This window comes from Hemibagrus wyckioides, linkage group LG29 (genome assembly GCF_019097595.1).
Source record: "Hemibagrus wyckioides isolate EC202008001 linkage group LG29, SWU_Hwy_1.0, whole genome shotgun sequence".
Classification (NCBI taxonomy): domain Eukaryota; kingdom Metazoa; phylum Chordata; class Actinopteri; order Siluriformes; family Bagridae; genus Hemibagrus; species Hemibagrus wyckioides.
Window position 1 is genome coordinate 17,152,568 of NC_080738.1, and position 25,576 is coordinate 17,178,143.

Genomic DNA, 25,576 nt, shown 5'->3' on the forward strand with positions numbered 1-25,576 from the left:
AGCTGCAGGTTTATCATCAGGCATCTGTGAGACAAATCCATTACAAAAGAGCCGACACTCAACGCTCCATATTCCAGCAGTCATTTTTCACCCCGAGCATCTGGAGGAATCTTATAGACATGTATTACATTACAGAGGAGCAAACAAACCCACAAACCCGATGTGATAAAGCGAGCGGACAGAAAGCTGACTCCCGGAATAAGCCCAGGCTATTTACATTATAAATGTCGCTGGCGACGTGCTGGTATCCGTCTCTCAGACCGATCGGGATTCCGCCATGGCTGGCCTGTCAGGACCGCGCCATACGGAAGCTGACTAACTGCACTGAGGAACCATCGTACCTTTTTGGAAAATCTTGCAAAGCGCTGCAGAAAAAACGAATAAAATGATCCACAACAGTGTCAGATTTAATGGAAGAGGGTCAGATTTATTATATACAAGCGATATTGTGTTCCTGTAGTGGTCCACTGCTGTTCAAATTTTCCTCCAGGGGCCTTGAAATGAATTTTTCATGCTTGTGCGCGTAGCTTACATCAAAAAAGTATCTTCCAGCATATTTCAAGATTGGACCGTGTCAGTAGACCTCTGTGCCAGTAAAGTCTCTGAATCATGTTCTGATGGAGCAAAAAACTTGGAAAAATTTTAAGCTGGATTCTTTTTGGGATTCAGCCTGAGTGTGTGTGCAGGGGGTCATTTTTTAAAATATTTTTTTTAAAGAAGATTTTAATGCATGGAGTGAATATTTAACCCCAATCCTGTGCACAGGGCTGAATGACACTCGAGCCCAATATCAGCAACAGACTATAAGATTATAAATAAATCAGTAGTGTCCTAGAATCTTCCATTACACTGCATCAAGTGCTATTTTAGGCAAAGAAATTAATATATAGAAAATGTAAATAAATACATAAATAAATTAAATTAAAAAAAAATTATATATATAAAGAATGATTATCACAGGCAAGAAAATAAATATATAGAAAATAAATAAATAAATAGAGTAGAATATAAAATAGAATAAATATAGATTTGCAATCAAAAACAGAAATAGAGTAAACTATGCTCAGGCAAAAACAATAAAGATATAGAAAATGTAAATAAATAAATAAATAAATAAATAAATAAATAAATAAATAATGTCTGAATACCTTTAAAATGTTTTTTTTTTTTTAAAAAAAGAATATGTGTGTATATGTTTATTTCTCTTGAATTCTTTAACTCTGTGTCCAAAACAAAAATTGGTAAAAGTTTACTCATATATTATGCAGCTATACCCATTAGACAGGCACCTTATATAAATATATATATATATTTAATAATCTAGAATATTTATCTCCTTTGTAACCCATCATGCTAAATGGCAAAGTCTCAATCTGACAGTTCATATGTTCACACTCAAGCATGACATTTGGAAAAAAAAACAAAAAAACAAAAACCATCAATCACGTGCCTGAGATCCGCACTGGAGCTCAAGCAAAACGGCTTGGCAATTTAAACTCTCGCTCCTCGGCTCCATACAAATCGGAGGAGATGAAGCCGAACACAAAAGCAAATGAAACAGCAGCAGCAGCAGCAGTGCGAACCCGCTGTTTGTCTCCAAGTCGAGCTACGCCTGCGAGGAGACGCAATTACAATAAACAGCAACATCTGGCACCGTGCACACAGGCCAGGTTGAGAAGATATCGCCTCTCAGGCACACATCAGCCACGCGGGAAAGAACTCTGTCTAATTACACTCCCAGGGACAACACACACACACACACACACACCCAAAAGACGTTTGAAAAACCTCCCAATTAGGTCCAGATTTTTCCACACACGTGATCAGCACCATGACAGCCCAGTTCACAGGGTCACCAGTTTTTAGAAGTGAGAAATCTGACCTCGCTAACAAACCAGCTGCTATAAAGCTTAACGAGATTCCGTAAGCACTTCATACCAAGCCGTCCATATATACCTCACATCCAGATACCGTGTCCTCCTCTGTGATTGGACACTGTACGACAAGTACACCACTAATCTGGAAAAGAGGCTCAGGATCAAATACACACAAAGCTGAACGTTCTTTCAACGTTCGGTCAACGTTCAACAAACCATGCACTCGCAGCCTAAAGAAAATCTGTTTCGCAGCGTTTCTTGTGCAAACAGTGTAAATATACAGTAGGCCTAGTTTAATATCCGGTTGCCATGGTTACCCAGTAAGATCGATACAGATATGTGATTACATTTTTTTTAGATTTATTGATTATACCTTCCAGCCAATCAGATACAAAGGTCCCAGCCATATCACCAGTCTACCAGGTTAAACCGGCGTATAAATATGTCACTTCCTGTGGCTTTCTTTGTAGTGAGAAGATTCCCATCGCAGAAAAAAAAAAAAAAAAAAAAAAACGGCACGTCCCGCCTCCGCAGCGAGAACAGACGGTTCCTGTCAGAAAGCCATACGCTCGCTGGTGTCTTTTCCCTGAAAGCCTTGTCTCTCATGACGAAGCGCTTTACGTCTCCAATATGTTTTAAGCTCCTGGGCTCTATTTTCAGATCATTAACAGACTGTTCATGCAGAATATAAACTGGACAAATGTGCATCCAATGACATAATTAACATATTAAAGGTCTACCACAAGCGATTACAGTGAATTAAATGCTAGACCTGCTACTTTTATGTCCACTAACGGAGATAATCAGACGATATCATATGAAAGCAGAGAAGGCAGAAAAGCTGTGTGTGTGTGTGTGTGGATCTTTTTGTTCATTTTCTTATAAAAGTGTTCAGGAATAACAAGCTGAATTGATATCTCAGTCCTTATTCTAAACCTAACACTTTTTTTTTTACCAATTCGACATCAATTTTTGTTTTTTACGATAATAAAATTATGCCATTTTTATTTTTTTTAAAATCTGGACAATTTATATGCAGAAGAAAACATGTTTCTTTACCAAAATGCTAAATATTATGCTCTTTAAAAAACATTTTTTTAATAACACGTGTTTTTCCAAACTCTGTGTAACTCTTTTTAGAGCTGACCTGTAACCAGGGGCCCAGCAGTGGCAGCTTGGTGGAGCTGGGCTTCAAATTCACAACCTTATGATCAGTAGTCCAACACCTTACCGACTAAGCTACCACTTTCTCTCCTAAATTTGGTTTCCAATTAGTTCCCATTGACTGTTTGGAAGAAAAACTCATAAATATGGGTTTATCATTGTTTTAAATTTAATTAAAAAGAAAAAAATGAAAAAGATTGAAAACAAAAATCACTAGTTCCTCTGGTGAGTACAGTAAAGCTAGTATGAAGCTGATTATTTAACAGGTAAATGAAACTTTACACAAAAGCATTGCTAAACATTATATCACAGTTTCTAATCAGGACTAATGATAGGTCATGTCCACAAGAAACTGAATAAAGAGTAAAAAATCTCTCACCTCTCTCGCAAGAACGACCCAGGAACCCGGTAGCGGCACAGTCGCACACGTAGCGATTCCATCCCTCTCTGCAGATGCCGTTGTTCTGACAGGGGTTACTCAGGCACTGCTTGGGTGCTTCCTTAGAGCAGGACGGCTTCACCCCCACCGCCTTCTGGACCTCAGCCATGCGCCGGACGTCTTTGCTCTGGCCGTCGACGAAGAGGTCACGTACGCAGCCCACGAAGCCGTAATTCAGCAGCGCCGTCCAGACCTCGGTGGGAAACACCAGACCGGCTCGGTTCTCGGGAAGACCACCGAGGTACAGGTGATCATCCAGGTCAAGGATCTCACTCTCGCCCGGAGCCTGGTAGGGCGTTCGGACCGTGTTTACCGAAATCGTACCTGAGAACGGAGACGACGTCAGTGTCATTTAAAGGGAAAAAAAACCCCCACAAAATGGAGCAAAGAACATTTCAGTGCAGCAGAAGCAGGTCTGAAAATATCGGTGAAGTTAATAAGAAAGTCGATACAGACAAAAATATGTTTAATTAGTGTTTTGCGTCGATGCAGAGTCACTCGGTGTATTGACTAAACACTGTGGCATGTTTTTCTTAATTATAAATGAGCGTTTTGTATTGAAGCGCAGTGGCGTGAAGTGGGAGTAATTTGCTGTCTTCCGCCGACATGCTCTGAATCTTCCTTTATTTCCCGCGGCCAGTGCAATAAAAAGACCAGAACGACGTAGAGAATCGATTATTTCACCAGAACTTGACTCATTATCCTTTTAGAAGCGTTCCATAGGGAAAACTCGGACAGAAATCCTGAACTTCACATGTGGGATTTGTTCATGTAGCATTTTACACGAATCACATCCACCACAACCAGTGTGTTCTTGTTTTTGTGTTTTCTAAACATGATTTGTTTATTTTATTTCCACAGAAAAAAGAGATATAATAATAATAATAATAATAATAATAATAATAATGAGTAAGAAAATGAAATAACACTAAATGAAAATAATTTTTTTTTAGAAAAACCAATACACCAAAAGAAAAAAGAAAAAAAAAAGTATTTAAAAAGAGTGATTAAAAAAACAGCAAATATTTTAATTGCAAACAAATATATATATTTTTTTTTAAAATAAACATTTTATTATATATTATATATTCAAGTGATTTTCCTTTTTTATTTTTATATATAATATAAAATTAATATATATTGTTTTATTTTAAAAATATTTAAAATATATTAATTATATATTTATAAATAATATTTTAAATATTTTTAATTTAAATATGATTTTTTTTTCACATTTATTTTCTAAATGAATACTAAGATAAATCTGTGAATCATATGATTCATATTATTCCTATTTATGGTATAAAAATATAATAAGGTATATTTTACACTGAAAGCCACTCCCTCTTGTTTATATCATCTCTCAGCTGTGTAAATTTGTTCTTTTGTTAATTCCCAGGTTGTAGTGAACACTCATGAGCATGACCAGACTGTAAAGCGAAGCAGAAGGGAGGCTCGGGTCAGGATCTGGCCTGCAGGTTGGTTGGTGTATGACGGATCGTTTAGCTCGACTCTCTGGCTGTAGTGGATCTTTAGTTAAAAGCCTGCAACCGCAGCTGGTGATCTATAAGGCAGATACACTGAGCAGCTGGACCGTCCTCACACGGCCCCTCAGAGAGAAAATAATCACTTTCACGTGGGCTGAAAGCATGCTATTGTCATGGCAATGTGTCGAGATGCACTACTTTTCAAGTGGCTTTGAAGTAGAGTCATTCGTCTCCAAGGACTGCTGGTTACACACACACACCACTTCACACTTTCAATTATATAAATGTAATTACAGAAGTATTTATATGCTGCATGTCTGTATTGATATATGGATAATAGAGGAGAAAATAAATAAATGAACAGAAAAAGTGGAGATGTAATAATAATGAGTAAGAAAATGAAAATGAAATCATACAAAATGAAAAAAAAACTGTTATAAAAACTGATACACCGAAAGAAAAAATAAAACCAAATGGAAAAAAATAACCCTCAACAAATATTTTAATTGCAAACAAAATATGATTATGATTATTATTATTATTGTTGGTGTTATTATTATTATTATTATTATTATTATTATTGTTATTATTATTGTTGTTGTTGTTGTTGTTATTATTATTATTATTATTATTATTATTGTTATTATTATTGTTGTTGTTGTTATTATTATTATTATTATTATTATTATCACCATCTGTTATCATCATACTATTATCATCTTTTTATCTATCTATCTGAAGTGAAGTGTAGTGTAGTGTAGAAGTGAAGTGTAGAAGTGTAGAAATGTAGTGTAGTGTAGAAGTGTGGTGTAGAAGTGAAGTATAGAAGTGCATTGTAGATGTGTACTGTGGTGTAGTGTAGTGTAGATTAGTGTAGAGAAGTGGAGAAGTGTAGCATAGAAAAGTGTAGTGTAGATGTGTAGTGTAGTGTAGTGTAGTGTACTGTAGAAGTGTAGTGTAGTGTAGTGTAGTGTAGTGTAGAGTAGTATAGAGTAGAAGTGTAGTGTAGTGTAGTGTAGTATAGTGTAGTGTAGTGTAATGTAGTGTAGAAGTGTAGTGTAGTGTAGTGTAGTGTAGTGTAGAAGTGTAGTGTAGTGTAGTGTAGTATAGTGTAGTGTAGTGTAGATGTGTAGTGTAGTGTAGTGTAATGTAGTGTAGAAGTGTAGTGTAGTGTAGTATAGTGTAGTGTAGATGTGTAGTGTAGTGTAGTGTAATGTAGTGTAGAAGTGTAGTGTAGTGTAGTGTAGTATAGTGTAGTGTAGTGTAGAAGTGTAGTGTAGTGTAGTGTAATGTAGTGTAGAAGTGTAGTGTAGTGTAGTGTAGTATAGTGTAGTGTAGTGTAGATGTGTAGTGTAGTGTAGTGTAGTGTAGTGTAGTGTAGTGTAGTGTAGAAGTGTAGTGTAGTGTAGTGTAGTGTAGTGTAGTGTAGTGTAGAGTAGAAGTGTAGTGTAGTGTAGTGTAGAAGTGTACTGTAGTGTAGTGTAGTGTAGAAGTGTAGTGTAGTGTAGTGTAGTGTAGTGTAGTGTAGTGTAGAAGTGTAGTGTAGTGTAGTGTAGTATAGTGTAGTGTAGTGTAGAAGTGTAGTGTAGTGTAGTGTAGTGTAGTGTAGTGTAGAAGTGTAGTGTAGTGTAGTGTAGTATAGTGTAGTGTAGTGTAGATGTGTAGTGTAGTGTAGTGTAGAAGTGTAGTGTAGTGTAGTGTAGTGTAGAAGTGTAGTGTAGTGTAGTGTAGTGTAGAGTAGAAGTGTAGTGTAGTGTAGTGTAGTGTAGTGTAGAAGTGTAGTGTAGTGTAGTGTAGTGTAGTGTAGTGTAGAAGTGTAGTGTAGTGTAGTGTAGTGTAGTGTAGAAGTGTAGTGTAGTGTAGTGTAGTGTAGTGTAGAAGTGTAGTGTAGTGTAGTGTAGTGTAGTGTAGAAGTGTAGTGTAGTGTAGAAGTGTAGTGTAGAAGTGTAGTGTAGTGTAGTGTAGTGTAGTGTAGTGTAGTGTAGTGTAGTGTAGTGTAGAAGTGTAGTGTAGTGTAGTGTAGTGTAGTGTAGTGTAGAAGTGTAGTGTAGTGTAGAAGTGTAGTGTAGTGTAGTGTAGTGTAGTGTAGTGTAGTGTAGAAGTGTAGTGTAGTGTAGTGTAGTGTAGAAGTGTAGTGTAGTGTAGAAGTGTAGTGTAGTGTAGTGTAGTGTAGAAGTGTAGTGTAGTGTAGTGTAGTGTAGTGTAGAAGTGTAGTGTAGTGTAGTGTAGAAGTGTAGTGTAGTGTAGAAGTGTAGTGTAGTGTAGTGTAGTGTAGTGTAGTGTAGTGTAGTGTAGTGTAGTGTAGAAGTGTAGTGTAGTGTAGTGTAGTGTAGTGTAGTGTAGTGTAGTGTAGTGTAGAAGTGTAGTGTAGTGTAGTGTAGTGTAGTGTAGTGTAGAAGTGTAGTGTAGTGTAGTGTAGTGTAGAAGTGTAGTGTAGTGTAGTGTAGAAGTGTAGTGTAGTGTAGAAGTGTAGTGTAGAAGTGTAGTGTAGTGTAGTGTAGTGTAGTGTAGTGTAGTGTAGTGTAGTGTAGAAGTGTAGTGTAGTGTAGTGTAGAAGTGTAGTGTAGTGTAGAAGTGTAGTGTAGTGTAGTGTAGTGTAGTGTAGTGTAGAAGTGTAGTGTAGTGTAGTGTAGTGTAGAAGTGTAGTGTAGTGTAGAAGTGTAGTGTAGTATAGTGTAGTGTAGTGTAGAAGTGTAGTGTAGTGTAGTGTAGAAGTGTAGTGTAGTGTAGTGTAGTGTAGAAGTGTAGTGTAGTGTAGTGTAGTGTAGAAGTGTAGTGTAGTGTAGAAGTGTAGTGTAGAAGTGTAGTGTAGTGTAGTGTAGAAGTGTAGTGTAGTGTAGAAGTGTAGTGTAGTGTAGAAGTGTAGTGTAGTGTAGTGTAGTGTAGTGTAGTGTAGAAGTGTAGTGTAGTGTAGTGTAGAAGTGTAGTGTAGTGTAGAAGTGTAGTGTAGTGTAGTGTAGTGTAGTGTAGAAGTGTAGTGTAGTGTAGTGTAGTGTAGTGTAGTGTAGTGTAGAAGTGTAGTGTAGTGTAGTGTAGAAGTGTAGTGTAGTGTAGTGTAGAAGTGTAGTGTAGTGTAGAAGTGTAGTGTAGTGTAGTGTAGTGTAGAAGTGTAGTGTAGTGTAGTGTAGTGTAGAAGTGTAGTGTAGTGTAGTGTAGAAGTGTAGTGTAGTGTAGTGTAGTGTAGTGTAGTGTAGTGTAGAAGTGTAGTGTAGTGTAGTGTAGTGTAGAAGTGTAGTGTAGTGTAGTGTAGAAGTGTAGTGTAGTGTAGTGTAGAAGTGTAGTGTAGTGTAGTGTAGAAGTGTAGTGTAGTGTAGTGTAGTGTAGTGTAGTGTAGTGTAGAAGTGTAGTGTAGTGTAGTGTAGTGTAGTGTAGTGTAGAAGTGTAGTGTAGTGTAGTGTAGAAGTGTAGTGTAGAAGTGTAGTGTAGTGTAGTGTAGTGTAGAAGTGTAGTGTAGTGTAGTGTAGTGTAGAAGTGTAGTGTAGTGTAGAAGTGTAGTGTAGTGTAGTGTAGAAGTGTAGTGTAGTGTAGTGTAGAAGTGTAGTGTAGTGTAGTGTAGAAGTGTAGTGTAGTGTAGTGTAGTGTAGAAGTGTAGTGTAGTGTAGAAGTGTAGTGTAGAAGTGTAGTGTAGTGTAGTGTAGAAGTGTAGTGTAGTGTAGAAGTGTAGTGTAGTGTAGAAGTGTAGTGTAGTGTAGTGTAGTGTAGTGTAGAAGTGTAGTGTAGTGTAGTGTAGTGTAGTGTAGTGTAGTGTAGAAGTGTAGTGTAGTGTAGTGTAGTGTAGAAGTGTAGTGTAGTGTAGTGTAGAAGTGTAGTGTAGTGTAGTGTAGTGTAGAAGTGTAGTGTAGTGTAGAAGTGTAGTGTAGTGTAGTGTAGTGTAGTGTAGTGTAGTGTAGTGTAGTGTAGAAGTGTAGTGTAGTGTAGAAGTGTAGTGTAGTGTAGAAGTGTAGTGTAGTGTAGTGTAGTGTAGTTTAGTGTAGTGTAGAAGTGTAGTGTAGTGTAGAAGTGTAGTGTAGTGTAGTGTAGTGTAGTGTAGTTTAGTGTAGTGTAGAAGTGTAGTGTAGTGTAGTGTAGTGTAGAGGTGTAGTGTAGTGTAGTGTAGAAGTGTAGTGTAGAAGTGTAGTGTAGTGTAGAAGTGTAGTGTAGTGTAGAAGTGTAGTGTAGTGTAGTGTAGTGTAGTGTAGAAGTGTAGTGTAGTGTAGTGTAGTGTAGTGTAGAAGTGTAGTGTAGTGTAGTGTAGAAGTGTAGTGTAGTGTAGTGTAGTGTAGTGTAGAAGTGTAGTGTAGTGTAGTGTAGTGTAGAAGTGTAGTGTAGTGTAGAAGTGTAGTGTAGTGTAGTGTAGAAGTGTAGTGTAGTGTAGTGTAATGTAGTGTAGTGTAGAAGTGTAGTGTAGTGTAGTGTAGTGTAGAAGTGTAGTGTAGTTTAGTGTAGAAGTGTAGTGTAGTGTAGTGTAGAAGTGTAGTTTAGTGTAGAAGTGTAGTGTAGTGTAGTGTAGAAGTGTAGTGTAGTGTAGTGTAGAAGTGTAGTGTAGTGTAGTGTAGTGTAGTGTAGAAGTGTAGTGTAGTTTAGTGTAGAAGTGTAGTGTAGTGTAGTGTAGTTTAGTGTAGAAGTGTAGTGTAGTGTAGTGTAGTGTAGTGTAGAAGTGTAGTGTAGTGTAGTGTAGTGTAGAAGTGTAGTGTAGTGTAGAAGTGTAGTGTAGTGTAGTGTAGAAGTGTAGTGTAGAAGTGTAGTGTAGTGTAGTGTAATGTAGTGTAGTGTAGTGTCGTGTAGTGTAGTGAAGTAGTGTACTGTATTTTAGTGTAGAAGTGTAGTGTAGTGTACTGTAGTTTAGTGTAGAAGTGTAGTGTAGTGTAGTGTAGTGTAGTGTAGTGTAGTGTAGAAGTGTAGTGTAGTGTAGTGTAGTGTAGAAGTGTAGTGTAGTGTAGAAGTGTAGTGTAGTGTAGTGTAGTGTAGTGTAGTGTAGAAGTGTAGTGTAGTGTAGAAGTGTAGTGTAGTGTAGTGTAGAAGTGTAGTGTAGTGTAGTGTAGAAGTGTAGTGTAGAAGTGTAGTGTAGTGTAGAAGTGTAGTGTAGTGTAGTTTAGTTTAGTGTAGTGTAGAAGTGTAGTGTAGTGTAGTGTAGTTTAGTGTAGTGTAGAAGTGTAGTGTAGTGTAGTGTAGAAGTGTAGTGTAGTGTAGTGTAGAAGTGTAGTGTAGAAGTGTAGTGTAGTGTAGTGTAGTGTAGAAGTGTAGTGTAGTGTAGTGTAGAAGTGTAGTGTAGAAGTGTAGTGTAGTGTAGTGTAGTGTAGAAGTGTAGTGTAGTGTAGTGTAGTGTAGAAGTGTAGTGTAGAAGTGTAGTGTAGAAGTGTAGTGTAGTGTAGTGTAGAAGTGTAGTGTAGTGTAGTGTAGTGTAGTGTAGTGTAGAAGTGTAGTGTAGTGTAGTGTAGTGTAGTGTAGTGTAGTGTAGAAGTGTAGTGTAGTGTAGAAGTGTAGTGTAGTGTAGTGTAGTGTAGAAGTGTAGTGTAGTGTAGTGTAGAAGTGTAGTGTAGTGTAGAAGTGTAGTGTAGTGTAGTGTAGAAGTGTAGTGTAGTGTAGTGTAGTGTAGAAGTGTAGTGTAGAAGTGTAGTGTAGTGTAGAAGTGTAGTGTAGTGTAGTGTAGAAGTGTAGTGTAGTGTAGAAGTGTAGTGTAGTGTAGAAGTGTAGTGTAGTGTAGTGTAGTGTAGAAGTGTAGTGTAGTGTAGAAGTGTAGTGTAGTGTAGAAGTGTAGTGTAGTGTAGTGTAGTGTAGTGTAGAAGTGTAGTGTAGTGTAGTGTAGTGTAGAAGTGTAGTGTAGTGTAGTGTAGTGTAGTGTAGTGTAGTGTAGTATAGTGTAGTGTAATGTAGTGTAGAAGTGTAGTGTAGTGTAGTGTAGTGTAGAAGTGTAGTGTAGAAGTGTAGTGTAGTGTAGTGTAGTGTAGAAGTGTAGTGTAGTGTAGTGTAGTGTAGAAGTGTAGTGTAGTGTAGTGTAGAAGTGTAGTGTAGAAGTGTAGTGTAGTGTAGTGTAGAAGTGTAGTGTAGTGTAGTGTAGTGTAGTGTAGTGTAGAAGTGTAGTGTAGTGTAGTGTAGTGTAGAAGTGTAGTGTAGTGTAGTGTAGTGTAGTGTAGTGTAGTGTAGAAGTGTAGTGTAGTGTAGTGTAGTGTAGTGTAGTGTAGTGTAGTGTAGTGTAGTGTAGTGTAGAAGTGTAGTGTAGAAGTGTAGTGTAGAAGTGTAGTGTAGTGTAGTGTAGTATAGTGTAGTGTAATGTAGTGTAGAAGTGTAGTGTAGTGTAGTGTAGTGTAGAAGTGTAGTGTAGAAGTGTAGTGTAGTGTAGTGTAGTGTAGAAGTGTAGTGTAGTGTAGTGTAGAAGTGTAGTGTAGTGTAGTGTAGTGTAGAAGTGTAGTGTAGTGTAGTGTAGTGTAGTGTAGTGTAGAAGTGTAGTGTAGTGTAGTGTAGTGTAGAAGTGTAGTGTAGTGTAGAAGTGTAATGTAGTGTAGTGTAGAAGTGTAGTGTAGTGTAGTGTAGAAGTGTAGTGTAGTGTAGTGTAGAAGTGTAGTGTAGAAGTGTAGTGTAGTGTAGAAGTGTAGTGTAGAAGTGTAGTGTAGTGTAGTGTAGAAGTGTAGTGTAGTGTAGTGTAGAAGTGTAGTGTAGTGTAGAAGTGTAGTGTAGAAGTGTAGTGTAGTGTAGTGTAGAAGTGTAGTGTAGTGTAGAAGTGTAGTGTAGTGTAGTGTAGTGTAGTGTAGTGTAGTGTAGAAGTGTAGTGTAGTGTAGTGTAGAAGTGTAGTGTAGAAGTGTAGTGTAGTGTAGTGTAGTGTAGTGTAGAAGTGTAGTGTAGAAGTGTAGTGTAGTGTAGTGTAGAAGTGTAGTGTAGAGTAGTGTAGAAGTGTAGTGTAGAAGTGTAGTGTAGTGTAGTGTAGTGTAGAAGTGTAGTGTAGAAGTGTAGTGTAGTGTAGTGTAGTGTAGAAGTGTAGTGTAGTGTAGTGTAGAAGTGTAATTTTGTGTTGTAGTGTAGTGTAGAAATGATGAGGAACATTCAGCAGCTGAAGAAGCACAAACAGCTTTTACCAAACATAAACATCTGGATCTGGACTCCTGGTTATCCTGCCGTTGAACCCGGCCAGAGCGCACACAGCTGGTGGGTACGTGATGATGTCCGGCTTTTGGCAGGAGCTCGGTGTCCGTAAGCAGTCACGCCCTCCCCAGGCAGCGACTAACGAGCTCACTCCATCAAGCTCATTACCTAGGAACTTTCTCACACTCTGGCTCGGGCTCTAAGGGCCCACACGGTGCAGAGGGTGCACATTTCACCTCTCTCATTCTCAAACACACCACCATAAGCAACTATTCATCTTTGCCACTAGAAACAATCTGCAGCTCCAGCTAGTTTCTGAAAAACCAATAGATCGCAAATCTGCAGCAAAGAGGAGAAATAATGGAGGCTGAAGTTTAATTTACTATAAAGATGGCAAAAAAAAAAGCAGGAAGCTGCTCAGAGTATACAGAACACTGATACACCATGATTACTTTTAGGAGCTTTAGCACAATACGATTGTAATAAAATTGTAATAAATAAAAAGTCTTTATTAAAAAATATTACAAACACAAGAAATGGGATTTGATTAAAGAGAAAAACTCTTTAAACTTTAAATTAAAATGATCTTCACAAATTCAAGTACAAACATTGAAGAGTTTGTTTTTGTTTTGAGCTCAAGGAAATGATTTTTAATCCCTTCCATGAGCTTGCTTTTAGAAGAAGAAATATTCCCCTAATGACTTGGATCCTGCATCATAACATGTTATAAACATGTTACAAACGTATTATGTCTGTTATAGCAGCACTGTTATCATCGTGTGCTATTTAAAAAAAAAAACTGATGTAAGAGGTTATATTCATGGCAAGCATTATGAGTATTAAAGAAACAAAAATAAATAAATATATAAACAACAAGAATAAAAAAATAAATTAATAAATGGATAAATAATGATACATAATTTTTTAAATAATTTTTGTTTTTATAAAACTCTGAATTAAAATTGGTGTGGTATAAGAGGAATAAAACAATTTGGGTACGTGGTTATAGGGGGAAAAAACTTTTTAAAATTTAATTGTTATATATAAAATGGACAGTGAAAATAATTTATCAGTTTTTTTTTCATTTTAATTTTTTAAAACACATTGATTTTATTTATCTAGTTTTTAACTCTTTTTCCAGGCTAATCTTTTATTTCTAGTTTTATTTCTAGTATCTTTTATTTCTAGCATATGTTACCTATATTTAATAAATAGCTAAATATTTTATTTCATAAATATATGCTAGCAAGAAAGTCATTTAAGGTAAAAAAAAAAAAACAGATTGCATTTGTAATTAAAATTTTTAAAATTTTACATATTTTATTTTATAACAGTATTTTGAAAAAAGAATTGTGTTTCTGAAGTTGTTTATTTGAAGACAGTATTTTTTTGTTCTTTATCTATGAGCAGTGATTGAAGTTTAACGTGTGTGTGTGTGTGATAAATGAGGTTAGTAGCGTCATATGTTGCGTATCAGCCATGCTCGATTAGACGTACGACTCGGAAGCCTTCCCGCGGTCTCTTGCTAAGTGAGAGCGCGGCAGTTTTTCTCCTCGCCTGTAACCAAATCACACACACACCAGGCTTCATGTAACTGGATTTCACTAATACTCTCCGAGTCGAAACGCCGGACTCGGCTAACCTAGATGCTAAGTAGAGAGATGAAAGTGGATGTTATGTTATGGCGAGAAGTGAAGCTAGCATTGCTTTTTATCTGCGGAATCCATGTTGTTTTAGATCGGCTTTGTCACACTGTTTGTTTTTCTTTCTGCATCACCGTTTAACACCTTTCCCACCGCTGTCCATTTCAGCGTCACGCTTTCTGACAGTTTTTGTGTCCTGTACTGATATTGACTGAATTTGGCACCATTTATAAGCAATTCCTAGTAGCCGCGGGTGAAGCGGCTGCTCGGATCTTCGCGTCGTCTCCAGCGGCGCATCGCTCAGCTCTCAGGGGAAACTGTTTTTGGGGCTTTATGGCTGAAAATAAAACATTACTCAAACTTGTTTTTGCACATTTCACTTGAGAAAAGCAGCAGGAGAACTGCAAGGAAAAGGCAGAGAGATGAGGGTAGACTTCCAAAAACACAAGTTAAAGGCTGTTCTTCAGAGATGGTAATAATAATAATAATAATAATAATAATAATAATAATAATAATAACATATAATATAATGTATAGTAATAACAGTATTATAAGTAGTAGAGTATTAGAAGTAGTAAGTAATAATAGAAGTATTATTAGGAGTAGTAGTAGTAGTATTAGCATGAGTAAAAGTAGTTTCAATAGTAGTAGTAGTAGTAGTAGTAGTAGTAGTAGAATGTACAGTAATAACAGTATTGGTTTAATGGTATATAGTATCAGTAGCGTTAGTATGAATATTTGTAGCAGTAGAAGTAATTAAAGTATTAATTATAGTAATAATAGCAGTATTAATATTACTATTCTTTATTATTTTTAGTAGTAGTAGTATCAGTATGAGTAATAGTAAAAGAAGTATTAGTCTTAGCAGTGGTAATGGTAGTAGTAGTAGTATTAGTAGCAGTACTAGTATTGCTGGTTGTAATAGTAGTACTAGTATTAAAATAGCAGCAATGGCAGATGCAGAAGTGGTAGTAACAGTATTAGTAGCTGAAGCAGTATTAGGAGCAGTAGTAGTAGTAGTGGTAGTAATAGTATTAGTAGTTGAAGCAGTATTAGGAGCAGTAGTAGTAGTAGTAGTGGTTGTAATAGTATTAGTAGCTGAAGCAGTATTAGGAGCAGTAGTAGTAGTGGTTGTAATAGTATTAGTAGTTGAAGCAGTATTAGGAGCAGTAGTAGTAGTGGTAGTAATAGTATTAGTAGTTGAAGCAGTATTAGGAGCAGTAGTAGTAGTGGTAGTAATAGTATTAGTAGCTGAAGCAATATTAGGAGCAGTAGCAGTAGTGGTGATTGTAATAGTATTAGTAGCTGAAGCAATATTAGGAGCAGTAGTAGTAGTAGTAGTAATAGTATTAGTAGTTGAAGCAGTATTAGGAGCAGTAGTAGTAGTGGTAGTAATAGTATTAGTAGTTGAAGCAGTATTAGGAGCAGTAGTAGTAGTGGTAGTAATAGTATTAGTAGTTGAAGCAGTATTAGGAGCAGTAGTAGTAGTGGTAGTAATAGTATTAGTAGTTGAAGCAGTATTAGGAGCAGTAGTAGTAGTGGTAGTAATAGTATTAGTAGCTGAAGCAGTATTAGGAGCAGTAGTAGTAGTGGTAGTAATAGTATTAGTAGCTGAAGCAGTATTAGGAGCAGTAGTAGTAGTGGTAGTAATAGTATTAGTAGCTGAAGCAATATTAGGAGCAGTAGCAGTAGTGGTGATTGTAATAGTATTAGTAGTTGAAGCAGTATTAGGAGCAGTAGTAGTAGTGGTTGTAATAGTATTAGTAGTTGAAGCAGTATTAGGAGCAGTAGTAGTAGTGGTAGTAATAGTATTAGTAGTTGAAGCAGTATTAGGAGCAGTAGTAGTAGTAGTAGTAGTAATAGTATTAGTAGTTGAAGCAGTATTAGGAGCAGTAGTAGTAGTGGTTGTAATAGTATTAGTAGTTGAAGCAGTATTAGGAGCAGTAGTAGTGGTAGTAATAGTATTAATAGCTGAAGCAGTATTAGGAGCAGTAGTAGTAGTAGTGGTAGTAATAGTATTAATAGCTGAAGCAGTATTAGGAGCAGTAGTAGTAGTGGTTGTAATAGTATTAGTAGCTGAAGCAGTATTAGGAGCAGTAGTAGTGGTAGTAATAGTATTAATAGCTGAAGCAGTATTAGGAGCAGTAGTAGTAGTGGTAGTAATAGTATTAGTAGCTGAAGCAGTATTAGGAGCAGTAGTAGTGGTGGTAGTAATAGTATTAGTAGCTGAAGCAATATTAGGAGCAGTAGCAGTAGTAGTGGTTGTAATAGTATTAGTAGCTGAAGCAATATTAGGAGCAGTAGTAGTAGTAGTAGTAGTAATAGTATTAGTAGTTGAAGCAGTATTAGGAGCAGTAGTAGTAGTAGTGGTAGTAATAGTATTAATAGCTGAAGCAGTATTAGGAGCAGTAGTAGTAGTAGTGGTAGTAATAGTATTAGTAGCTGAAGCAGTATTAGGAGCAGTAGTAGTAGTGGTAGTAATAGTATTAGTAGTTGAAGCAGTATTAGGAGCAGTAGTAGTAGTAGTAGTAGTAATAGTATTAGTAGTTGAAGCAGTATTAGGAGCAGTAGTAGTAGTGGTTGTAATAGTATTAGTAGTTGAAGCAGTATTAGGAGCAGTAGTAGTGGTAGTAATAGTATTAATAGCTGAAGCAGTATTAGGAGCAGTAGTAGTAGTAGTGGTAGTAATAGTATTAATAGCTGAAGCAGTATTAGGAGCAGTAGTAGTAGTGGTTGTAATAGTATTAGTAGCTGAAGCAGTATTAGGAGCAGTAGTAGTGGTAGTAATAGTATTAATAGCTGAAGCAGTATTAGGAGCAGTAGTAGTAGTGGTAGTAATAGTATTAGTAGCTGAAGCAGTATTAGGAGCAGTAGTAGTGGTGGTAGTAATAGTATTAGTAGCTGAAGCAATATTAGGAGCAGTAGTAGTAGTGGTTGTAATAGTATTAGTAGCTGAAGCAGTATTAGGAGCAGTAGTAGTAGTGGTTGTAATAGTATTAGTAGCTGAAGCAATATTAGGAGCAGTAGTAGTAGTAGTAGTAGTAATAGTATTAGTAGTTGAAGCAGTATTAGGAGCAGTAGTAGTAGTAGTGGTAGTAATAGTATTAATAGCTGAAGCAGTATTAGGAGCAGTAGTAGTAGTAGTGGTAGTAACAGTATTAGTAGCTGAAGCAATATTAGGAGCAGTAGCAGTAGTAGTGGTTGTAATAGTATTAGTAGTTGAAGCAATATTAGGAGCAGTAGTAGTAGTGGTTGTAATAGTATTAGTAGTTGAAGCAGTATTAGGAGCAGTAGTAGTAGTGGTAGTAATAGTATTAGTAGCTGAAGCAGTATTAGGAGCAGTAGTAGTAGTGGTAGTAATAGTATTAGTAGCTAAAGCAGTATTAGGAGCAGTAGTAGTAGTAGTAGTAGTAATAGTATTAGTAGTTGAAGCAGTATTAGGAGCAGTAGTAGTAGTGGTTGTAATAGTATTAGTAGTTGAAGCAGTATTAGGAGCAGTAGTAGTAGTGGTAGTAATAGTATTAGTAGCTGAAGCAGTATTAGGAGCAGTAGTAGTAGTAGTGGTAGTAATAGTATTAATAGCTGAAGCAGTATTAGGAGCAGTAGTAGTAGTAGTGGTAGTAATAGTATTAATAGCTGAAGCAGTATTAGGAGCAGTAGTAGTAGTGGTAGTAATAGTATTAGTAGCTGAAGAAGTATTAGGAGCAGTAGCAGTAGTGGTAGTAATAGTATTAGTAGCTGAAGCAATATTAGGAGCAGTAGCAGTAGTAGTGGTTGTAATAGTATTAGTAGCTGAAGCAATATTAGGAGCAGTAGTAGTAGTAGTAGTAATAGTATTAGTAGCTGAAGCAGTATTAGGAGCAGTAGTAGTAGTGGTAGTAATAGTATTAGTAGCTGAAGCAGTATTAGGAGCAGTAGTAGTAGTAGTGGTAGTAATAGTATTAGTAGCTGAAGCAATATTAGGAGCAGTAGCAGTAGTAGTGGTTGTAATAGTATTAGTAGTTGAAGCAATATTAGGAGCAGTAGTAGTAGTAGTGGTGGTTGTAATAGTATTAGTAGCTGAAGCAGTATTAGGAGCAGTAGTAGTAGTAGTGGTAGTAATAGTATTAGTAGCTGAAGCAGTATTAGGAGCAGTAGTAGTAGTAGTGGTAGTAATAGTATTAGTAGCTGAAGCAGTATTAGGAGCAGTAGTAGTAGTGGTAGTAATAGTATTAGTAGCTGAAGCAGTATTAGGAGCAGTAGTAGTAGTAGTAGTAGTAGTAGTAATAGTATTAGTAGCTGAAGCAGTATTAGGAGCAGTAGTAGTAGTGGTAGTAATAGTATTAGTAGCTAAAACAGTATTAGGAGCAGTAGTAGTAGTGGTGGTTGTAATAGTATTAGTAGCTGAAGCAGTATTAGGAGCAGTAGTAGTAGTGGTAGTAATAGTATTAGTAGCTAAAGCAGTATTAGGAGCAGTAGTAGTAGTGGTGGTTGTAATAGTATTAGTAGCTGAAGCAGTATTAGGAGCAGTAGTAGTAGTGGTAGTAATAGTATTAGTAGCTGAAGCAGTATTAGGAGCAGTAGTAGTAGTGGTGGTTGTAATAGTATTAGTAGCTGAAGCAGTATTAGGAGCAGTAGTAGTAGTGGTAGTAATAGTATTAGTAGCTGAAGCAGTATTAGGAGCAGTAGTAGTAGTGGTAGTAATAGTATTAGTAGCTAAAGCAGTATTAGGAGCAGTAGTAGTAGTGGTAGTAATAGTATTAGTAGCTGAAGCAGTATTAGGAGCAGTAGTAGTAGTGGTAGTAATAGTATTAGTAGCTAAAGCAGTATTAGGAGCAGTAGTAGTGGTGGTTGTAATAGTATTAGTAGCTGAAGCAGTATTAGGAGCAGTAGTAGTAGTGGTAGTAATAGTATTAGTAGCTAAAGCAGTATTAGGAGCAGTAGTAGTAGTGGTAGTAATAGTATTAGTAGCTAAAGCAGTATTAGGAGCAGTAGTAGTGGTGGTTGTAATAGTATTAGTAGCTGAAGCAGTATTAGGAGCAGTAGTAGTAGTGGTAGTAATAGTATTAGTAGCTAAAGCAGTATTAGGAGCAGTAGTAGTGGTGGTTGTAATAGTATTAGTAGCTAAAGCAGTATTAGGAGCAGTAGTAGTAGTGGTAGTAATAGTATTAGTAGCTAAAGCAGTATTAGGAGCAGTAGTAGTAGTGGTAGTAATAGTATTAGTAGCTAAAGCAGTATTAGGAGCAGTAGTAGTGGTGGTTGTAATAGTATTAGTAGCTGAAGCAGTATTAGGAGCAGTAGTAGTAGTGGTAGTAATAGTATTAGTAGCTGAAGCAGTATTAGGAGCAGTAGTAGTAGTGGTAGTAATAGTATTAGTAGCTAAAGCAGTATTAGGAGCAGTAGTAGTAGTGGTAGTAATAGTATTAGTAGCTAAAGCAGTATTAGGAGCAGTAGTAGTGGTGGTTGTAATAGTATTAGTAGCTGAAGCAGTATTAGGAGCAGTAGTAGTAGTGGTAGTAATAGTATTAGTAGCTAAAACAGTATTAGGAGCAGTAGTAGTAGTGGTGGTTGTAATAGTATTAGTAGCTGAAGCAGTATTAGGAGCAGTAGTAGTAGTGGTGGTTGTAATAGTATTAGTAGCTGAAGCAATATTAGGAGCAGTAGTAGTAGTAGTGGTAGTAATAGTATTAGTAGCTAAAGCAGTATTAGGAGCAGTAGTAGTAGTAGTGGTAGTAATAGTATTAGTAGCTAAAGCAGTATTAGGAGCAGTAGTAGTAGTAGTGGTAGTAATAGTATTAGTAGCTAAAGCAGTATTAGGAGCAGTAGTAGTAGTAGTGGTAGTAATAGTATTAGTAGCTGAAGCAGTATTAGGAGCAGTAGTAGTAGTGGTGGTTGTAATAGTATTAGTAGCTGAAGCAATATTAGGAGCAGTAGTAGTAGTGGTGGTTGTAATAGTATTAGTAGCTGAAGCAGTATTAGGAGCAGTAGTAGTAGTAGTAGTAATAGTATTACTAGCTGAAGCAGTATTAGGAGCAGTAGTAGTAGTGGTAGTAATAGTATTAGTAGCTGAAGCAGTATTAGGAGCAGTAGTAGTAGTAGTGGTAGTAATAGTATTAATAGCTGAAGCAGTATTAGGAGCAGTAGTGGTAGTAATAGTATTAGTAGCTGAAGCAGTATTAGGAGCAGTAGTAGTAGTAGTGGTAGTAATAGTATTAGTAGCTGAAGCAGTATTAGGAGCAGTAGTAGTAGTGGTAGTAATAGTATTAGTAGCTGAAGCAGTATTAGGAGCAGTAGTAGTAGTAGTGGTTGTAATAGTATTAGTAGCTGAAGCAGTATTAGGAGCAGTAGTAGTAGTGGTAGTTGTAATAGTATTAGTAGCTGAAGCAGTATTAGGAGCAGTAGTAGTAGTGGTAGTAATAGTATTAGTAGCTGAAGCAGTATTAGGAGCAGCAGTAGTAGTAGTGGTAGTAATAGTATTAGTAGCTGAAGCAGTATTAGGAGCAGTAGTAGTAGTGGTTGTAATAGTATTAGTAGCTGAAGCAGTATTAGGAGCAGTAGTAGTAGTGGTTGTAATAGTATTAGTAGCTGAAGCAATATTAGGAGCAGTAGTAGTAGTGGTTGTAATAGTATTAGTAGTTGAAGCAGTATTAGGAGCAGTAGTAGTAGTGGTTGTAATAGTATTAGTAGTTGAAGCAGTATTAGGAGCAGTAGTAGTAGTGGTTGTAATAGTATTAGTAGCTGAAGCAGTATTAGGAGCAGTAGTAGTGGTGGTTGTAATAGTATTAGTAGCTGAAGCAATATTAGGAGCAGTAGTAGTAGTGGTAGTAATAGTATTAGTAGCTGAAGCAGTATTAGGAGCAGTAGTAGTAGTGGTTGTAATAGTATTAGTAGCTGAAGCAGTATTAGGAGCAGTAGTAGTAGTAGTGGTAGTAATAGTATTAGTAGCTGAAGCAGTATTAGGAGCAGTAGTAGTAGTGGTTGTAATAGTATTAGTAGCTGAAGCAGTATTAGGAGCAGTACTAGTAGTGGTAGTAATAGTATTAGTAGCTGAAGCAGTATTAGGAGCAGTAGTAGTAGTGGTTGTAATAGTATTAGTAGCTGAAGCAGTATTAGGAGCAGTAGTAGTGGTGGTTGTAATAGTATTAGTAGCTGAAGCAATATTAGGAGCAGTAGTAGTAGTGGTAGTAATAGTATTAGTAGTTGAAGCAGTATTAGGAGCAGTAGTAGTAGTAGTGGTAGTAATAGTATTAGTAGCTGAAGCAGTATTAGGAGCAGTAGTAGTAGTGGTAGTAATAGTATTAGTAGCTGAAGCAGTATTAGGAGCAGTAGTAGTAGTAGTAGTAGTAATAGTATTAGTAGCTGAAGCAGTATTAGGAGCAGTAGTAGTAGTGGTTGTAATAGTATTAGTAGTTGAAGCAGTATTAGGAGCAGTAGTAGTGGTGGTGGTTGTAATAGTATTAGTAGCTGAAGCAATATTAGGAGCAGTAGTAGTAGTGGTAGTAATAGTATTAGTAGCTGAAGCAGTATTAGGAGCAGTAGTAGTAGTAGTGGTAGTAATAGTATTAATAGCTGAAGCAATATTAGGAGCAGTAGTAGTGGTGGTTGTAATAGTATTACTAGCTGAAGCAATATTAGGAGCAGTAGTAGTAGTGGTAGTAATAGTATTAGTAGCTGAAGCAGTATTAGGAGCAGTAGTAGTAGTAGTAGTAATAGTATTAGTAGCTGAAGCAGTATTAGGAGCAGTAGTAGTAGTGGTAGTAATAGTATTAGTAGCTGAAGCAGTATTAGGAGCAGTAGTAGTAGTGGTAGTAATAGTATTAATAGCTGAAGCAATATTAGGAGCAGTAGTAGTGGTGGTTGTAATAGTATTACTAGCTGAAGCAATATTAGGAGCAGTAGTAGTAGTAGTGGTAGTAATAGTATTAGTAGCTGAAGCAGTATTAGGAGCAGTAGTAGTGGTGGTTGTAATAGTATTACTAGCTGAAGCAATATTAGGAGCAGTAGTAGTAGTGGTAGTAATAGTATTAGTAGTTGAAGCAGTATTAGGAGCAATAGTAGTAGTAGTAGTAGTAGTATTAGTAGCTGAAGCAGTATTAGGATCAGTAGTAGTAGTAATAGTATTAATAGCTGAAGCAGTATTAGGAGCAGTAGTAGTAGTTGTAGTAATAGTATTAGTAGCTGAAGCAGTATTAGGAGCAGTAGTGGTAGTAATAGTATTAATAGCTGAAGCAGTATTAGGAGCAGTAGTAGTAGTGGTAGTAATAGTATTAGTAGCTGAAGCAGTATTAGGAGCAGTAGTAGTAGTGGTAGTAATAGTATTAGTAGCTGAAGCAGTATTAGGAACAGTAGTAGTAGTGGTAGTAATAGTATTAGTAGCTGAAGCAGTATTAGGAGCAGTAGTAGTAGTGGTTGTAATAGTATTAGTAGCTGAAGCAGTATTAGGAGCAGTAGTAGTAGTAGTGGTAGTAATAGTATTAATAGCTGAAGCAATATTAGGAGCAGTAGTAGTGGTGGTTGTAATAGTATTACTAGCTGAAGCAATATTAGGAGCAGTAGTAGTAGTGGTAGTAATAGTATTAGTAGTTGAAGCAGTATTAGGAGCAGTAGTAGTGGTGGTTGTAATAGTATTACTAGCTGAAGCAATATTAGGAGCAGTAGTAGTAGTGGTAGTAATAGTATTAGTAGTTGAAGCAGTATTAGGAGCAGTAGTAGTAGTGGTGGTTGTAATAGTATTAGTAGCTGAAGCAGTATTAGGAGCAGTAGTAGAAATTGTAAAAGTTTCAGTAATAGAATTAGTAATAATAGTAGCAGTAGTTTTAGTATTAAAAATAGTAGTTGTACTAGTAGTATTGGTAATAGTATTAGTTGTATTAGTATTAGTTGTAATGGTAGTACAGAAGCAGCAGGAGTAGTAGTAATGATAGTACGATTAGTTTTAGTAGTAGCAGAAGTGGTAGTAGTATTAGTGTTAGTAATAGAAGCAGTAATAGTAGCAGTACTAGTAGTAGTAATATTAGTTTTAGTAGTTGCAGTAATGGCAGTAGTATTAGTATTAATAGTAGATGTAGTAGTGATAGAAGTTGCAGTGGTAGTAATAGTAGTAGTATTTAATAGTTTGTTAAATTATTTCCACACCTCCCCTGCCACTGATGCCAGTCTCTCACCAGCCTTTACTCTGGAGCTCAGCAGCTACTGAGGGGATTCATAAACCCCGTGACACGGAGATAAAAAACCCAACACAGTACACACTCTGAGACTCACACACTCACGGGACGGCTGTTTTAAATGTTACTTTCATCTGATGCATTATTAATCAAAAGAGAAAGCTCCCAGAACGAACAGCACAAGGTTCACACACAGCTAACCGAGACCTGGATAACATCAACACACACTGAAGTAGAGCTTAAGCCAAAGCCTTTCTGGTAAAGGCGGCTCGCTCGGCGGCCATTTTGAAAATGCTAACAGCTAGTCATACAGAAATGGATTGAGAAGATATAAATAAACACAAAACAGATTATTTCCAGTTGCTTGGTTACTTCACATACATGTTTATTCTTATCCGTATTCAGAGTTTGTGACTTGAGTGTGAATAGTTACTCACAAACTGTTTTTTTTCCTCCATACTGACAAATGTAACATGATGTAACACAAAAATTAAAGAAAATCTGAAAAGACAAGGCAGGAATTTGATGATCATTTGCATGAAAGGATACAAGAGATATTTTTTTTAATTAATAGCATCAGAGATTTGTCCTCCAATGGCATCCCATAGTTTGCTTCATCTAAAAATCCCCTCAGATTTGATCTACACAGCCTCCACACTCTTGGACCTGACACTTTTGCTTTAATACTCTGAATTTTCTATGTTCCCTATCCTTTGGGACTATAATGAGTAAATTATGCAGGTGGCATTCTTCCCAAGCGCTCTCGACGTCTCCGATTTGATAAAGCATGATAAATGGAACTATTCATAACATTCAGAGGGACGACGAGGGATGAACATGACAAATCGCCTGTGCTGCGTGTGAGTTCATGCTGTCAGGAGCTTCAGTGCATTATAAAGGGTGGAAGCTATAAAACTGGGCGTGCCTCCGACGCCTGCCTGGGCTGCTTATTGAATTGTTTCGATATTGCCGCTGATGACTTGGAGCGTTTGTCGAGCGTTTCGTGATCCACCTGCCGGCTGTATCCCATCGGGCGTCTACTGAGCTCCAGCGTGGGCGAAGCGCTCACACCCGGGTCACGGATTTGAGGCGAGAGGGGAAAGGAAAAAAAGAGAGAGAGAAAAAAAAACAGCCGATTGCATTATCCTGCATCTCAGTCGGCACGGTAACAGGCTCGGTCCTCGGAGGAAATCGGCTCTCGTTTCCATAGCAACGCAAGGCAGAGAGAGAAAAAGAGAGAAGGAGAAGGGAGGGAAAGAAGCTGAACAAAATGGACGAGATGTGGAACGAGATAGGGGGATTGGGAAAACGAGGAGGTGGGAAAAAAAACTAGATTTGGAGTGCGAGGGGATCAGCGATGTCGATCAGAATGCAGAGCGCTCGCCTTTAATCGTCTGATACTTGCACAAGCACTGAAATAGAATTTATTAAAACTTAATGTGCAATAGAATCTATTAATCTTTAATAAGGCTTCACCAAGCGTTATTCGCTTCGGGGTTAGGTAGTGGAGGACATGCTCAGGCTTCAGCATGTTGCTTGGACTGGAATTGTTAGCTCTCAGGGTTTGGACTGGGATTATTCTGATATTCAGGTTTAGAGAACATCAGAGGTGGCATTATACTCGAGAGAGTGTGTGACAACTGCGATTCTCGTCCTGTGAGTGTTTGGGAAAGGATTAGGTTGCACTGCTGTGTTTTCGAGGACAACGCTCACAGGCTGTGTGTAACACGATTAAAACTAACACTCAGATTAAGACGCCTGGCAAAGCAGTTTATACGAGAACTTTCACTGAATAACTAGCCAGATTTATATCAGACATTATAAACGCTGTTTATTCACCAAAGCTCAGATTCATTGTCAGTAACTTCATCATTTCAGTCCAAACGTTATGCCAATATTTATGCTGGGAAAACAGCTAGCATCGATCATTTAGTAAAGTAATGTCTAAATATTTGCCGGTTTTCTTCACATCTACATGCTGATAAACTCCAACGAACTGTAAATTACCAAGCTCTTTCAACAGTTGATTGACAGTAAGCCACACCCACAACACAAACTAAGCTCAGCCACTGCAGCTGTAACAAACACACCCTAACTCTTCCTCCTTTTATCTGATGCTGTTACTAACTGAAAGGTGAGTTTTATTTTTCTGAATTTAATGAATTTGTGCATGAGCTCACAACACGGTTATTAAATCAATGGGGAACTGAAATAAATAATGGATTTAAACTGGATCATGTGATCTGGATATAAAATCAGAGTGAATTCAAGGATGATTTAAATTGTAATAAATTGATATTAGTGAGTCTCTTTATGTGCAAATTTACATTTTACAAAAAAAAAGAGTGATGCGTAGGATACAAACATAAAAATTAACATAAAAATTTGTTTGTATGAAATGAAATGAGACGCATCAATTAAAATTAAGTATCGATCAATTAACTATATAAGAATAAAAAACTAAGAATAAGAAAGTGTTTAGTCTAGGTTATATGCTTATTTTCTGCAAAAAAAGGAGTCCAAATTGGGTGTTTTGAGGTTTATATAACCATCTAATATGTCAGTTTGATGAGAAATTATGAATATAAATTCCGAGTAAAAATTCAATGTCAAAAACCATGCAAATAACAGTAACAGGAAATGAGCCACAAAAATCAGCTCCGTTATTCATCTCGAGTTTCTGCTCCATTATGAAGAATATCAAGCTCATGTGGGCAAAAAGTAACCATTAAGCTTGTCATTAAAATTGTCCTCCTTCACCTCTTA

The 25,576-nt window shown here is 36.9% G+C and overlaps 1 protein-coding gene across 29 annotated transcripts in view; it reads right to left on the reverse strand.

Annotated features, from left to right (window-relative positions):
• The window catches only part of LOC131348884 (neurexin-1a-like), a 326,295-nt gene that overhangs the window by 203,417 nt on the left and 97,302 nt on the right, over positions 1-25,576 (reverse strand). For 28 of the 29 annotated variants that reach the window (XM_058384112.1, XM_058384111.1, XM_058384099.1 and 25 more), the window contains one exon: positions 3,421-3,804. In XM_058384112.1, coding sequence (XP_058240095.1) covers positions 3,421-3,804 — 384 coding nt within the window. Of the gene's footprint in view, positions 1-3,420; positions 3,805-12,017; positions 12,396-25,576 lie in introns of those variants that run through there. The other variant, XM_058384102.1, reaches the window with a different exon arrangement.